The following is a 16,694-nucleotide window of genomic DNA, read 5'->3' as shown; positions in this document are numbered from 1 at the left end:
AAATTATAACAGTGAATGCTAACTTAGACTTCTAGGAAAAAAATTAATTGTATCTTAATATTTCTTATCTTTTATATCTTAATATAAAAGATATCTTCTTTTATATTATATATCTTATCTTCATATTTATATTATATATCTTCTTATCTTAATAATTATATATTTGTATTTCAGTTAAAATACAAATAATCATTTGTTTAAAAAATTCATTTATTGCAAAGTTAACATGTGAGCAATCTGTGCTCAGCTTTGAAATATAGAACTTTTAACATCTCAATATAGTTTATAATTATGGACTAAAATTAAGAGTGATTTGATATTTTTAAAGCTTTCCTTTTAATGTAAAAAGAGAATGTTAAAAGTTTTCTATATTTCCTTCTTCTAGAAATTATATATCCCTCCTGTGTTGTGTTTCTGTTTGTTTTAAGGCTAATGTGTTAAATAATGGTCTTTTTCAAAGTCCCTACCTAAATTAGGGAATAGAAAACAATGCGTGTATTTGATTTTGATTTTTTAGTATTTTCTGTTTGGATAGGAGCATACATGAGTGTGTCATACAATAATCTACTCTGAAATTTACCTTGTCTAATGCTATCCATTTATGACCCTGTGTAATGCTGAGTACTTCAATTTAACAAGGGATTACAGTACTTATTTTCTAAAAGATCAAGAGCTATCACTATCCAATAGAATTTGAGCTTGCATACCTGCTCGTGTTAAATACATTTTCAAAATGTAAGAGTTTATTTGCCTTTTATTGCTAGCTCTGCATAGTGGTTTATGAGGTTTTATTTGTTGCTGTTTTTCTCTGGTATGTCTGACAAATTTTCTTTTTGTCTGTCACTTTTTATTGTTCTGAACTTTTTATTCTTTAGGGGTATGTATTTCATCATAAACTTTATTTAGGCCTCTTAAGCTATTTATTTACTAAGTTGGTTTGTGATTTTCTTTCTTGCCTTGCTCCATGTTGTCACCCAACTCTTTACAAATCTTAAACACACATATGCATGTCCTTGGTACTCTTAAGTGACTTTCTCTGTATAACAGTTGTGAGAAAGACGTGAAACTGAAGTGAATTGGTTGAATTATTATTGGTCACCAGGCCTACTCTAAATTAGAAAAGTAAAGTCAACTCTAAATTATCCTTGGTACTGGAAGAAAAGGGGAACTACAAATAAATAAAAATCACAGGTAATCATCAAATAATATAAAATAATTTGAATTAACGTTTACATAACAAATATTTTCCTTTTTCTGGCCTTCTGGGAATATAGTGAAAAAATAATTGTCTCACTGACAGCAGGTAATAATCAGTAAAACAGGATGTCTGCCTTGGGCTTGGTTGGTGGTGTTTATTTTAAAGGCCTTGGAGATCAAGTAACTAAATCAAAGTAGTATATATAGTTGTAATTCTTTCTGAAATATAGCTCTCATATTTGAAAGCTTGAATGTATGTGTTGCTCCGGGAGGAGGGGGTCCCAGGCCCAGGGCAAGTTCTCTGTGAATTTGGTGAGACTGAATAAAGGCAAGAGTAAGAAGTTGGGGCTTTAAAGGGGGTTTTATTCTCATGGCAGTAGGTCTCAAGTCTCTTTTCTGCTCTGGCTTCCCTCTGACAGCCTCCATTCTGTCCTAGTTCTCCTGCCAGGCTTTCCTCCTTTGATCAAGCTCCCTACTCCCATGCTTGAGCTTAATCCTCCAGGAGAACCAAGGCTCCAGGTTCTCTCTAGGCTCTCCTGGTGACCCTCCCCTTCCCCACCCCTAGGACCCAGAAGAACTCTGTGGGCAGATCCCCGGGGACTGGCAGATGCCTGACCAATTACATACCAGGAGCACAGGGCAAGGAGAGGAGAGAATGGGTGTTCCCTCTCCACCCCTCCCCAGGGCCAGTACTCCAGTGACTGACTAGCAGCTCTGTTGCATGCAGGTAAACAACCTGCTGCTCTCGTATGCATGCAAAGCAGGCTTTTACATATACATAGACGGTGCTATCAAGACCAGGCAGGAATCCTGGTCAGAAATTTCCATTTTCTCCACAGTAAATCTGAAAAAATTTAATGAGCACTAGAAATTATAATCAGTATGTCAAGTTTTGTGAAAATGACAGTGCATAGAAAATTTGGTCATGATTTACAATGTGTGGTGAAAGGAATTAATGTGAAATTGTGGGTTTTTTTGATAAATATTCTCATTATAAAATCTCATGATTAACTGCATGGTGATTTCTGCCCAGAAAATGTTTTTACCTCACTCTTTACATTAATATCTTCTCTGCTTATTTTTTCTGACCTCTCTACTTTTTACTTCGCTTGATATTTCTCTTTGTTTTCAGATTTTTTTATAATCAGTGCCTAGCACATATGGTTTACTATATTTTTTTGTTCTCTTTGAGGAGCAGTCTGTGTACTTTAGGTTTATGCACTCTGTAGACATTATTACTGTTATATCAAATCAGTTATTATTGACTATAATTATTTGTGCAAATTCAATTTGTTTTACTTTATTTTTTTCCAGATTCGCATGATTGACCTTATAACAGCCAAAATCTTAAAATATACAGATTTTGATACCTTAATTTATACCTGTGCTCCTGAATTTGACTTCATGGAAAAAGCGGTATGAATGTTTCTTTGTTTCAAATTCCTCTACAGGTATGATAGCTTTTGCTTATAAGTTTTCCTTTTAATCTGAAGCTCAAAATTTTTATTCAGAACACCTAACTTACTGTATCATTTCTTCACTATAACTTTTGCTAAGCATATAGACTTCCTCATCTCTTGTCTTATATGTAAAATCACTTAACAGTAGCCCCTATCTTAAAGAATTATTGATGATGGTCAAATGAAAAAATCCAGAAAGAGTACTGAACATACAATATGATCCATAGTGAAGTATTACTATTACATTTCAATTAATTTTAATAATCTAAGTCACTTGGCATCGTAGGACTACTCAGGAAATATAAATCCAGATTCTTACATTTGTTTTTAAAATAATCAGTTTTTCTTAGTTTAATGCTCCAAATATTACAAAAATTTTTTAACCAGAAATTGCAAGAAAGGTATACTACTAATTTTACATTATTCTCTTAACCATCCAACCAGTTCTACATTCACTCAGAAACTATTATTGACCTCTGATTACATACGAGGGACTTTGCTATAGGACTACAAAGTGGAAAATGACTCAGTTCCTGACTTAAGGAAGTCTACAGTTTAGTTACATGGTGAATCACTCCCTTTTACAATAATAGGTTATGAAAATTATTTAGCTGCTGATATTATTTCAGCACTTACTCATATTTGCAGTAATTATTTAGGCTAACTTTATTCCTTATTAGTTTTAGTTTTATGAATGAAAATAATAGAACTTTGCACCTGAGGAAATAATATAGGGCCAAGGGATCAGTAAATACATATTTTAAAACTATGTATTATGTACATTAAGGAAAGATAAACCAAAAGTAGGAATAAACACAGCTAATTTTTTAATAGTTTTATTAAAATTTTTGAAATTTTTTATAATTTTGATTCTTATATTAGAACAGGCTGACAAATACATGTTAATGAAAAGATATTTTTACCTTTAAGAAATTTCATTATGAGACTCAATTTGACATAGATGTTTTAATGTAAAATTTAATAAGTGACTTTTGCATTGTTTGCTTTATTTCAGACTCCACTTAGATATACAAAGACATTATTGCTTCCAGTTGTCATGGTGATTACTTCTTTTATCTTTAAAGAGGTATTTTAAAAAATTTTGTAACTTGCTTTTGGGTTCAAGATCACAATTCTAATAGATTAATGCTAATAGCTCAGAATTTCATCTAATTTTTAGGGTGAACTTTTCCTCTCCCTAAAAAATTTTTTTCATTCAGATCTTTCCTTTATCTAGTATTACATGGGTTTTTTAGAGAGCCATATTAGAAAATATATTTATTCTTTCAAAAGAAATTTATCATTTGGCCAGTGTTTACCAAGAACTATGTCAACACTGTAGGCACACTGAGACTAGAAAGACAGACCCACTCCTCTCTTGGACATTACCATCTGTTGGGGTGGGTGGGAGGGATGGTAAGTTAAGAGTCATGACTAGTAAATGACTAAACAATTACAATTGCTATAGGTTCTGTGAAAGATAAGTATGATGACAACTTTAGGATCTTTCAAATAAAAAGCACATGCAAAAGTAGTCTTGATCCTTTTTGAGATATGTTCAGGAGAAATTTGTATAGAACTTTAGGATCTTTCAAATAAAAAGCACATGCAAAAGTAGTCTTGATCCTTTTTGAGATATGTTCAGGAGAAATTTGTATAGCCATTAAAAAAAATCATTCTCTGTATGTTCACTGTTTTCACAACAAAAGAAAATATTATCACATTAGAAGAAATACTATTTAAAATACCACTGGCAGATTTTCTTGTTCTGAGAGTTGTTCATCTGAAAGCCTGGTTTGAGGACAGTGGGTCCTTAGTTTTTAGCAATTTTCAACCATCTTTATATTGTTTCAAGTTGTCTTTAAGTCAGTATGCACTTATTTTATACTTTTAAGCAGATAGCAATAATATGATTTCTCTACCACCATACCATGTGTGGTCCTGTTGAAACTAGTTTTCCATATTTAAAGTCAAATTATGTATCTTCTCTACATAGTTCCAGTTGCCACTTATCTCATTCCTTTGTTTTCTCACAGAATATGGATACTTTATGAGTGAGAAAGGCATTTCCCTTGACATCTCTGTTATTTCACCCTTGATCCAGTTCTCTAGGGACTGCTTGTGAAGAGTCAGGATAGTGGTAATGATGATGAATGGGCAAACTATGCCCAAGTTGGCTGTTCTCCATCCCCTTGGCCCTACTGAGCTCACGTCATACATTTTCTCTACTAGCCTGTTTCTATTCCATCATGGCAAATGGTGATATTTTTACAAGGCTTCACTTGGAGGGGCTAATGCCAGGAATTAACTACTCAGAGGGGAGATATCCAGCATTAGAGAAAATAATAGCTTGATCTACTATTACTATTTTTAAAAAAATTAAGATCCCAGACTCATAAACACAATACTAGCCCCCAAATGCACCACAGCTCAAACCATGCATGTACACTGGCAGGTACACACACACACATAAGCCCATCCCAGCAATCATTGATGCTTAACTCCTTTCTGCTTTCATAAACCCCTCAGGCTCTCTTGGTCCTATTGTGACTAATTTTTCACCTCGAGGATACTTCTAATGTTCATTTAAATTTACACTTGTGTGAAATCACTTCTGGGAAGGCAAGAAGGAAGGCATATATAGTATGATTTTCCTGTGGCACTGTTGAATCTTATACTCTTATAAACGCATATATCCTATATCCTACTAACTGTATCCTCGAATAGCCTTTTGCTTGCCTACATAATTAGAATATCACTTATGTCACTTGAAACATATTTCTTGCAGGATGTTCTCAAATCAATGAAAAGTTAAAAATTCTAAACATACATTTCAAATTAGAGTTCAAATTTCACTATGTATTTCTTAAACATTTATCTGTGAGTTGCAAAACACATATCATATGGAGTACAAAATTTTAAGTTTCCCATAAATTATTTATCTTACTGTTTAAATTTCATATAATTGCAGCTAAAGTCTCTTTGGCCAAATTTAGCCTCCACATTCCCCTTCAGTTCTCCCTCTCTCCCACCTTTACCACCATCTGGCACATTTTGATACGTGCTTTTAAGCTTTTTCAGCAGTCTCTTCAGGCTGACATAGATTGGGGAAGCAGGTATGCCAAAGCTAATCTGTTAATAATCAGAGAGGAATACAGACTGTGTAGGTAGGTAGATAGATTGGAGGGAGGGAGAGAAGAAGGCAGAGAAGTAGGTACTCCTAATTTGCTTGGGAGGGTAAGATAAAATGCTCTCTGAAAGTACCTGGGGGAAGCTGACTCCTTTGGGGAAACCAATCCCTTACTTTTCAGCTTACCCCCCACCCAATCAAATATAAACTTAAACTGTAGTAGGGAGTTACCTACATATAAAAGCTTAGAATTTTAAAGCTGAAATGGTCCCTCGAGATTTACTCCAAACATCTGTTTTTTTTTTAATTGAAGAGGAAATTATAACTTCAAGAAATTATGTGCCTGGACCAGAGCTGGGACTGAACTGCTCCTGAGAACTCACGTTAACAATAAAATATGTCTTTCTAGTGGGGGCATTTATGTTAATGAATCAGGACATTGTAAATGTCACGTAATTCCTTAAAAAGTTTCATTGATTTGATTCTATTTACAGACTTTTCATGATATTTTATGTGTCTTATCTGCAAATACTTATCAAAGGTAATTATATCATAGTTGTTTTAATTATTAAATTACTTATTGTAATACAGTTTTTCAAATGAATGTACATTAAACTTCAGTGTTATGGTTAAGAAAGGAGACCTGAGCCAAACTTAGATATTTTCTTTTAAAAAAAGACTGAATGTTTTATTATTATGGATCTCTTATGTATTTGGACTTAACTTCTCTCTCAAACCCCAAATCCATATTAGAAGGCCTCTGCATCCTGCATAAAGTTTTTATAAAACTGAAATACCCAGTCTTTCAATGGAACAATAAAATAGTCTCATACCTCTATATGAATCTAACATAAACTCTAAGAGGATAAGAGTGTTATCTATATTATCCATGCTGTGTTCAGTGCACAGTGCCTAGAACATAGTAGGTGTGCCATAAAAATTTAGTAAATTTTTAGACATAAATATTTAGTTTGTTTGACAGTTTTCTAGAACTAAAAATATTTATATGCTTTACATGATTTATCTTTTCTTCTATAAAATTATCCTAAGGAAATACTCAGGAATGCTCACAGATGTACAAGGATGTTCATTTATAGTTATGAAAAATGAAATCACCTCAGAAGTTTGGCAGTGCTTATCTAAAGCATTGTAGGTGCTGCACATAGTTGGATATTTAATTGAAATTCTTTTTATTCGTTTATTCTTCCAGAGTATACATAATCTCCAGCAGTCAGTAAAACCTATTTTATCTTCACAAAAAAAATGTCTTTTTGGTAAATCTTAAATAGGGTGACTATAAAATATGCCTTTCAAATTTCTGTAATTTTTAGTGATATTATCTAATATTTTTATTTTTATTTAAACTAAGTAGAGAGAATCAAATTTTTTAAATCTAAGAGCAAATAAATGAAGTTTATGTAATCATAGTAAATGGACATTCAGTAAATAGAGAATGCTTTTGTTTTATTCCAGAAAACAGCTCCTTGAACATGGTGAGGTAAAGCTTTCATTTTAATCTGTGCTTGATTTGTATATTAAATTCTAGTTCAAGGATAATTCAAAAAGGTATTTCCTTGCTGCTTATGCGCCATCTAGTAGTGCTTGTGTGGTTCAGCATGAGTAATAAATTTCTCTTGATCCTTCCCACCTTTTAATTTGCTCTCAGTTTTGAACAGTACTAAGGATTTGAAAGCCACAAGACTGATGTATGACCATGGAGTATAATTAAATTGCCTTCATTTATTCAGCAATAACAAGAATTAGTTCCTAGCCTGCTGAGTTAATCACTAAAGCCCATCAGGGCAGGTACTCATGGTCTTCTGCCACACACAGACTTGGTGGTCAATCAGTTACAAGCTTAGCATAAAATATGGTATAGCAGTGTTCCTGCCTTCAAATATGTATAATTTTTCAACAGAGACAATAAGACAGCATTTTATATGGTGCTAAATTATTCTGTGGCATACAAAGGGAAAAATCAGCATGGGCTGGAAATAAGACTTCCTAAGTAACAGAACTTTGGGTCTAAAGGGAAAGGTCAAATTTACAAGAGAGGCCAACTAAATTTGAACTTAATAAGAATAGCTTATGATGATGACTAGTATTTGAATGGTTACTATGTGCCATGTACTGTGCTGTTTAATTCTCATAATAATAGTATTCCCATTTTTCAAATTAAAAAGTTATGTTAATTGGATTATACTAGCTGTTGGAAACACTAAAATTTCAATGACTTAACTCAGTAGAAGTTTAATTCTTTGCTTACATAAAGTTAAAACCAGGAATTCCTGATTAGCAGGTAGCTCTCCAATAAGTAGTGACTGAGGGACTGAAACCCCTGTCTATGGCTCTGCCATCTTCAACATGTGGCTTCCAGGGGTGGTGATACGCTTGTCTGCATCAAGCCAGCCATGGAGATGAACATGGGAGATCATGCACTGGATGTTCTGCACAGTCTAGGCCAGGAAAAGGTGTGCATCATTTCCTGCCCACAGCTAGAACTTGGGCACATGGCTACACCTGCCTGCCAGGGAGGCTGGGAAACCAAGTCTAGTGGTATGTCTAGGAAGAAGAGCAAAGGGGTGTCTGCCAAGAAATAGAAACGTAGAGAAATTCAGTAGTTTACCTGAGGTCTCACAGCTGAATTTGTAATAAAGCTTGCTTTTGAGCACTCACTAGGAGTTCATTTCCAGTGCTTGCAAGGTAACAGCACTTACTGCTTCCTGTGTGCAAGGCATTTTTGGGGAAGTGATTTACATATATTAATAATTTCATTCTCACAACAACCCATTGATTTAGGCACTATTATTACTTATATTTTACAGATGAAAAAACTGTGGCATAGAGAGGTTAGCTAACTTCTGAGGTCACAAAGCTAAAGTGACCTTAGCTTTGTGGAACCAGGGGACTATGAACCCAGGCAATGTAGCTGCAGAATTCATGCTGTTATCATTCATTTTACTGCCACCTAATGTCAACTGCTTTTATGTAAATCAGCCTTTTACTGATTAGTTTTACTGATTAGTATGTATTCTTTATATAGATATATATATATCTAAATATAAATATCATTTATATTTAATCATACTGTATTTAAATCCCACCTCTTTTTACAAACATAACATTCCTTAATTTTCTACCCTCCTTTCTCACATTATCTTGCTGCTTTTTCATTATCTTTCACTTCTCCATTTATCCTTATTTTTCCCATTTTGCTGTTTTTCTACTAATTCTGTATATTTATCAGTTCAGTCTTTATTTCGCACCTACTGTAGACCAGGTCCCTTCTTTTAGGGAATTTAACATACAGTAGAGGAAGACAAAAAATGTGAACAGATAATTATATGTGCAGTAACAAAGGTACATGCAAAAGTAATGCAGAAGAAGTGATTAAATCTGCAGAGGGGATGAGGTAGATGGGAAAAGATTTTTTTAAATAACCTTAGTGGGGGAGGTAACCAAGGTCAAAGGATGTGCATGGACAAAGAAGGCAAAAGTTGTAAGTTATGTTCAGAGCTGCAGAAAAATCAGTATTGCCGGTACATAAAAAAGTCAAGAAGTAGCAGGAAAAAAGATGGGAAAAGTAAACAGGGTTCAGACTATGGTGGCTTCTGAAGCAAAGAAGCTGGACTTTATTCTGGACGTTGTGGTTAGCAGGGATGGTATCATGAACTTTGGGTATTTTAGGTCTGTTGGGAGTAAAGAGATAGTGTTTTAAAAGGCAATTAGAAATCAAGAAGACTAATAGGAAGAGAGTGATAGGAAATATCTTTATCTTTTTAAACTACAGAGAGAATGCTGAACTCCTGAGGTTATCAGCACTTTAAAGATTTAAATTTCTAAAAACAGTAGATCTTATGGAAGGAAATAATAGACTTCTATGCAGTGCCAGCATGAAGTCCTATGTCTGGCTGGCTCCTCATCCTACTACCAATTGTGACTCACACTTGATAAATCTCTCTCATAAGTTTTGGGATACAGGGACTCTTCACTTAGGGTTTCAAAGGCACAAACCCTGGGATGAGTACGAGTGGACTCACTCTTAGTGTGATAACAAAAGCTTGTTTCAAGATTAGGTGAGAATTCCTTAGGATGATTTTATCACCAGGAGTGAGTTCTAAATTCCTTGCTTTGTGCCAAACCTCTGAATCAGGGACAACTTGCATCCCTTAGCTCACTAAATAAACCCCTGGGTTACTTCTCTACTGTCATGACATTATTAAAGTTTGTTAGATTAAAGGATTCTGTTGTGATTTTTTTCCTCATAATTTAATATATTAATGTATTCCATCAAATTGGTTTAACCAATTTTATTTTATGTGCTTAGAAATTAGTAAAGGAGTACCTAGTTTTCAGGAAATTCACAGGAAAGAAAAGAAGGGAAGAGAGTTAAGAACAATATTTATTGCCAGAATGTCATAGTACCTGTGAAGAGCTAGTGTGAGGATAGCTAGGGGGAGCTAACAGTGAGAGTGTTCACTCCTAAATATTCGTGTGGCCTGCTCATACCTCAGTTTGTCCATGATCGTCATTCTTACAACAGCCTTCATTTTTTGTCCCCTAATCCCTAGAGTTTATTCTCTCGTATAATTAGTTTATATTTGATCCTTTATATTTTAAGTCAGTTTATGTTTGTGTTTTCCATTATAAACAATGTTTTTCTGTTACTTACCTTTGAAGAGTTTTCTGTGACATACAGCTAAAGGCATTTGAACCAGTTCTAGAGGCATTCTGTTGAAAGAGTGAAGCAATACAAAATTTGGGGGAAGAAATGCAGTTGACTCTTGAACAACATGGGTTTGAACTGAGAATGTTCACTTGTACCCAGATTTTTTTCAATATGGGTTGGAAAATTTTTTGGAAATTTGCAACAATTTGAAAAAAACATTTTCTCTCCTCTAGCTTTATTGTGAGAATACAGCATATAGTACATACAACATACAAAATATGTGTTAACCAACTGTTTATATTATCAGTGAGGCTTCCTGTCAACAGAAGGCTATTAGTAGTTAAGCTTTTGAGAAGTCAAAAATTACCAAATTTTCGACTGCACAGAGGCAGTTTGTACCATGTCCAGAACAGGTGCCCCTAGCCCCTATGTTGTTCAAGGGTGAACTGTACTCCTTTTGAGAAACTGATTGTTAATATATATGCTGGGGGTTTGTACATTTCTGTGTCCACAGACTAATGCATGTATGTTGTTGAGTAAAAGACAATAGACCATTGTGTTCAATAGCTGATTGTTTGCAGAGGAAGCATAAGGTAGTGGTTAAAGAAATAGACTCTGCAGCTGGCCTGACTCAGTCCTTGTTCTGCCTCTTACTGTGTGATCTTGACTAAGTTACTTTACATCTTTTTGGGAACAATAGAAACAAGAATAATGGTGCTTATCTCATATGGTTGCTGTGGAATTAAATGAGTTATATGTAAGGCACTTATAGTCATGCCTAGTGTAACTTAATCAGTATATAAATGCCCACTTTTAGGATTTATGTGCCTCCTGGACCAAGACTTCAGGAGGCTCCAACTAATATTCTGGCCCCTGTTAACTGTGCTGGTGAGGGGCATCTCTAGCATGTTCTCAAGACATCATCACACTGTCATAGGAGATAGTTTTGACAGGAATAACCTACCATTTGGACTGGCCTTAGACACTTAGTCCTTGTGTTCTCTCTGCTTAGTAGCTGCTGTTTCATTCTTTACCCAGTTAGGCTCATTTTTTCCAAAGATGGGTAGTGATCAGTTTCCTGGGCTTCTTTTCCTTCCCTGCTCTGGCTTCTAAAAAATATTATTAGGATTTTCCTAGTAATTTTTATGAGGAAAGAAGTACTAGTATTTTGACAATAAGGTAAATACAGTAGTGAATTTTGGACTGTAACCTTTAGTCCTCCATTTGGTGGTTAAAAAGAAAGCTATTTGATAGATTAGGGGAGAAAATAGCTGTGGCAAGAGAGTTCCATGGCAAGGCAGGAGCCTGGGAGTAGAAGAATGGTTAGAGCATTTGGGTGAAAATAGAAAATAAACGTAAGTGGTGCCATTTGGAATAACTATTCTATGTCACCCAGCCACAAAAAACATCATGCAGGGAAGGTCAAAATGGTGGGGATTTCCCAAACATCCACATGAAATAGAGCCTTATCTTTCAGCCTTTAGATGATAGAGGAAAGTCAGAAAGACTTATTACTTTGGATTTAATTTTGTTCATGTGAGAATTGTTAAAGTACAAGTGATGGGAATTAGGAGAGAAAATGGTACTTTCATGTTTGTGCCTAAAAATAACCAAAGGAAGAAATATTGGGAGAAGTCAGATGTCTACTTATATTGATTAGACCTTATCTGTCATAGTCTATTTCTTAATGGCACATTTTAAGAAAAACATGGACAATTTGTACCACTTTCCAACCATGGCAACCAGAATTGTGACAACACAGAACCCAGTGATTGAAGTTTTCTGAATATTTAGCCTAAAAAAAAGAAAGCTTTCTATGGGTAAAGGTGGATATAGTGCAAATCATAATTGTAGTATGAAATAATAAAGAACAATCATAAACAGGTATAGACTAATTTTGTGCAGTTCCAGAGGTGTGAAAGTTAGAGGGAAACATTGGTTCAGTTTTAGAAAAGATTTCCTAGCATTTACAGCTATCCATCATTATAATAGGCCCTCCTATGGCAACAATAAATATATATTCATAGATATATAGAAGAGATCCCTGTTTTGAATAGAAGATTAAAGTAGATGGCCCATGTAATCTACTAATCTGTGATTTGTTGTACTAAATAAAAGGAATTGTATAGGTATGAAATATGTTGGTGACTTTTGTTCCCTCCACAACATGTTTGTGGTTTTGTCCAAAGACGAGTTTGACTAGAAAAAGAAAAGAAGAATTGATTTTGAAATAAATGTTCCATATTCCAACTTTGGATCCAAGAATTATGCAAAAACTAATTCCATTTTTAAACATCTTTACTTAAAAAAGAGAAAAAAAACAGGTTTTGGTACAGTTTTTATCATTCTGTTTTGAATATAAATAATATATTTATGATTATAAAAACAACACATTTAAAAATATTTGGAAAATGCAGAAATTCCCATTCATAAATAACCTCTTAACTTTTTAGGTATAGTTTCTTACAATCTTTTTCCTGCCATGTACATATATATATACATATAGATGATTTTCACAGAATTAATATCATTCTGTATATAGAGTTTTATACTCAGAAAACTTTTCCATGCCATTAAATGATTTTCCAATATGTAATCTTTTAATGGCTGTATATATGTGGAAATGAAGTAATTTACTTATTCTTCTTAGTATCTTAGGTTGTTCCTATTTTTGCTGCTAAAAATTCACCTCAGTGATCCTCTTTGTAGAAGCCTTTTTCTGTTTTGATTTTTCCTTTAAGTTAAATTTCTAGAATGGTAATTTAAGTCAAAGAGGTTGCCTCTTTTCTAGGATCTTGATAAATATTGCTAAATTACCAATTAATCCCTAAATGTACCAATTAATTATTTCTGTGTTTTTGGCATCCTAACACTATAGATTTAATATTTGTCAATGTATACCTTAAGAAATGAAAATTTCTTATTATCTTTAATATTTAATGTGTTGGAATTAGAATATGAATATATAGCTGCCCCTTACTTTTGGTTGGATTAATTATTTGTCCATTTTTCTAGTGAGAAGTTGGTTGATAGTTTATGAATATGGCTGTTTGAAACCTTTACTCAGTGGAACCCCATCTTAATCAAAATGGAGTATCTTACTAAGTGATACAGATATTTTTATAATTCCACTACTTTTAAGATGATCTAGATTATTTTGCTACAGTTTTTTTGCTGACTAAATGACATGCAAATTTGTGAAGGCTTCCCTCCTTTAATGTATCTGTAGTTTACTTCCTTACCTGGTGTAGGTCCTTGCACAAACACCACCTTTTCAGTGAGGGCCACCCTGATGATCCTGCTTTACAATTACAATGATCCCACCTCTGGCCCTAAACCCCACCCTGCACTTCCATCTCCCTCTCTGCTCCATTCTCTTTTCCATTGCACTTACACTTTCTAATAGGCTATATAATAGATTTACTAGCTATGTCTGTTTTCTGTCTCTCCTTACTAATGTATTGAAATAAAATGTAAGCCTCACAAGGCAGAAATTGTTCATTGTTGTTTCATTCATTGCTGTATCTAGAGCACCTGGAACAGTAACTGGCATATAGTAGGCATTCACAGTTGAATGAATGAATGAATATTATTGGATTTATACTAACTGAAAAGACCCTTGTTGTAATGAATAATAATAATTTTAATATACTTTAAATTTATTAATTAAAAAATATATGAAATGAAAATGTCATTTTGTTTTGTGTTTTTGTAGCTAATTTTTCACACTTTGCAGTTGTTAGCATTTACTGCCCTTGCCATTTTAACTATGAGGCTGAAGCTGTTTTTGACACCTCACATGTGTGTTATGGCTTCCTTGATATGTTCTCAACGGGTAAAGTATTCATTCTTGTATACTTACACTATAACTATAGCCACAGCAGTGTAGTAACTTTGCTGAGTTATCCAAAACATAAAAACGTTTAGGTGTTTTTATCCTAAATGATTTTAAATGTCAGTTCATGATTCACCATAGAATAAGAAAAGCAACATCAAATAGCTTTGGAAATTATTCCTAGATTTTAACTGGTATTTCTGTGACAAGTGATGAGGGACCGTTAGTCCCCTCTGTTAATATCCTATCCACATACAGTTTTTTGGCGTTCAGGCCTCTGTAAGAGTTTCTTAGCTCATCAAAAATATTTCAAGTACCCTTCTAATACTAGAGTAGGTACTGGGTAATTGCTTTGGTGTATTGTCCTATTTTGCTTAGACACTCCAGATGAAAAGTTGACAATTCTGGGGTTCTGTTACTGTATTTTATATATAAAAGAGCCAGACAAAATAGCTAGAATATTGGGACCAGGGTACTTCTAGAAATACCTTATTTAGTTTTGATTATGAGTCTTATCTTAGAATATCATGCTTATTTTCCTGAGAGGATTACATGTGTCAGTATTAATGGGGTTTCCCTTCTTATTCAAGATACCCATCAAAGGCAGCCAGATGTTACAAGATTTAATTCTAGAATGTTTCAAAATTGTGATCTGCTAATCTTAATAATCCCTGGTAGTAAATAGCACTAGAAGGATCAAGTGTTTCTTCCTTAATTCTTTCAAGGGAAAAGAAATTTCCATTTTTAATTGAGCCCTGTAATTTGCTGTTTTGGAACAATAAGTGATGAGTATTCTGTATATTATTAGTGTACTGATAGTCTCAAATGGTGATCCACCTTAGTTTAATACCATGGAAGGCTTAATACCATGGTAAGAATTTATTATTGACCCTATAGCACTCTTCATATAAGAATTATAAATAAATGGTTTCTTTCTTTTCAGCTCTTTGGCTGGCTTTTTTGCAGAGTCCGTTTTGAGACTGTTATCTTTGCCATTCTAACATTGATGTCAATACAAGGTTTTTCAAACCTCTATAATCAATGGAGCATAACAGGAGAATTTAATAATTTGCCTCAGGAAGAACTGCTACAATGGATCAAATACAATACCAGACCAGGTAAGTAGCTGTATCTTATGTATATATACGTTTTGAAAAATATTCACACACACATTCACACCCTCACAGATTTTGAGCATGATAATTGCAATTAAACCAAATTGAATCTTTTCAGAAAACAATTTTGTGCCTTCTTTAAATCCTTCCTAGGTAACTGTTAAAAAGAATTTTAATTAACATCAGGAGTTAACCACTGTTCACAGTTATGTGCTGTCACTCTGAAATCATTATTGTATTTTAATTCTAACAATGACAAATCAAATAAATCTTTAATAACAAAATTTCATACCTTGTGAAAGACCACTGGAGAAGATAATTTTGACCATGGAGTGGTCAACATCACTCCTATAACTTTAGTTTGTGCTTTCTGCTCCAACTCTGTAAAACCAGTCGCACACAGAAGAGTTAAAATCTTGGATATTTTGTTTTCTTCACTAAATCATTTCAAAGAGATGAGGATACATCCTACTTTAAATACTGCAAAAAAATACTATTTTTAGCCTACCTTTTTTGCTTCCTATCCTTACCCAAAACCATGTCAAGTAGATATTTCAACTATAAATACTTTTCCAGAGAATAAGCATAGTCTACAGGATATTTTGTAAGTAATCTATAATCTTGTCCAAGACTATTTTGGTATTTAGTAATTTTATCAAGCACAAGTTCTTCCCCATGGTTAATTTAAATTTATCCTACAGTGGCATGAAATATTTAATGTATTGAAACAAAAGGACCTTAAACCAAGAATACTCTATCCAGGAAGGTTATCATTCAAAATGGAAGGAGAGATTAAAAGTTTCCAGATAAACAAAATTTAAGAGTTCATCACCACTAAACCAGCCTTACAGGATATGTTAAAGGGACTTCTGTTGATGGAAATGTTCTTAAGCCTAAATGTTTTTCACCTGTGACACGAAACTCACAGTAGAGGTAATAGACCACTTACCAAGAAAGTATAAAGCTAAAAACAAAGCAAAAGTAATAAAATCAACTATACACAACACCAAAGGATACACAAAAAAATGCAGATTATGACACCTGATACATAAAGTGTGGAGAAGGAAGAAGAATAAAAAAGAAGTACTTTGAGATTGTGTTTGGAATAGAGTCACCATCAACTTAATATAGCCTTGTATATATTCAGGTAAACATGAATCTTATGGTGTCCACAAACCTAAAGCCTGTAATAGATACACAAAAATTTTTTAAAAAGATCGAATCACAACAGTAAAGGAAGCAATCAAATAACAAGAGAAGAGCATAAGAGAGGAAGAAAGGAACAGAG

At 33.7% G+C, this 16,694-nt stretch overlaps 1 protein-coding gene across 1 annotated transcript in view; it reads left to right on the top strand.

The window, feature by feature from the left end:
* The window catches only part of DPY19L2 (dpy-19 like 2), a 104,539-nt gene that overhangs the window by 71,785 nt on the left and 16,060 nt on the right, over positions 1 to 16,694 (top strand). Inside the window, 6 exon segments of the mRNA XM_036897494.2 lie at positions 2,512 to 2,613; positions 3,673 to 3,744; positions 6,282 to 6,328; positions 7,261 to 7,285; positions 14,172 to 14,291; positions 15,235 to 15,409. Coding sequence (XP_036753389.2) covers positions 2,512 to 2,613; positions 3,673 to 3,744; positions 6,282 to 6,328; positions 7,261 to 7,285; positions 14,172 to 14,291; positions 15,235 to 15,409 — 541 coding nt within the window.

Source organism: Manis pentadactyla, chromosome 7, assembly GCF_030020395.1.
Source record: "Manis pentadactyla isolate mManPen7 chromosome 7, mManPen7.hap1, whole genome shotgun sequence".
NCBI classification, from domain to species: Eukaryota; Metazoa; Chordata; class Mammalia; order Pholidota; family Manidae; genus Manis; species Manis pentadactyla.
Note: the sequence above shows the minus strand (reverse complement) of the source record. Positions and strands in the feature narration are given on the sequence as shown.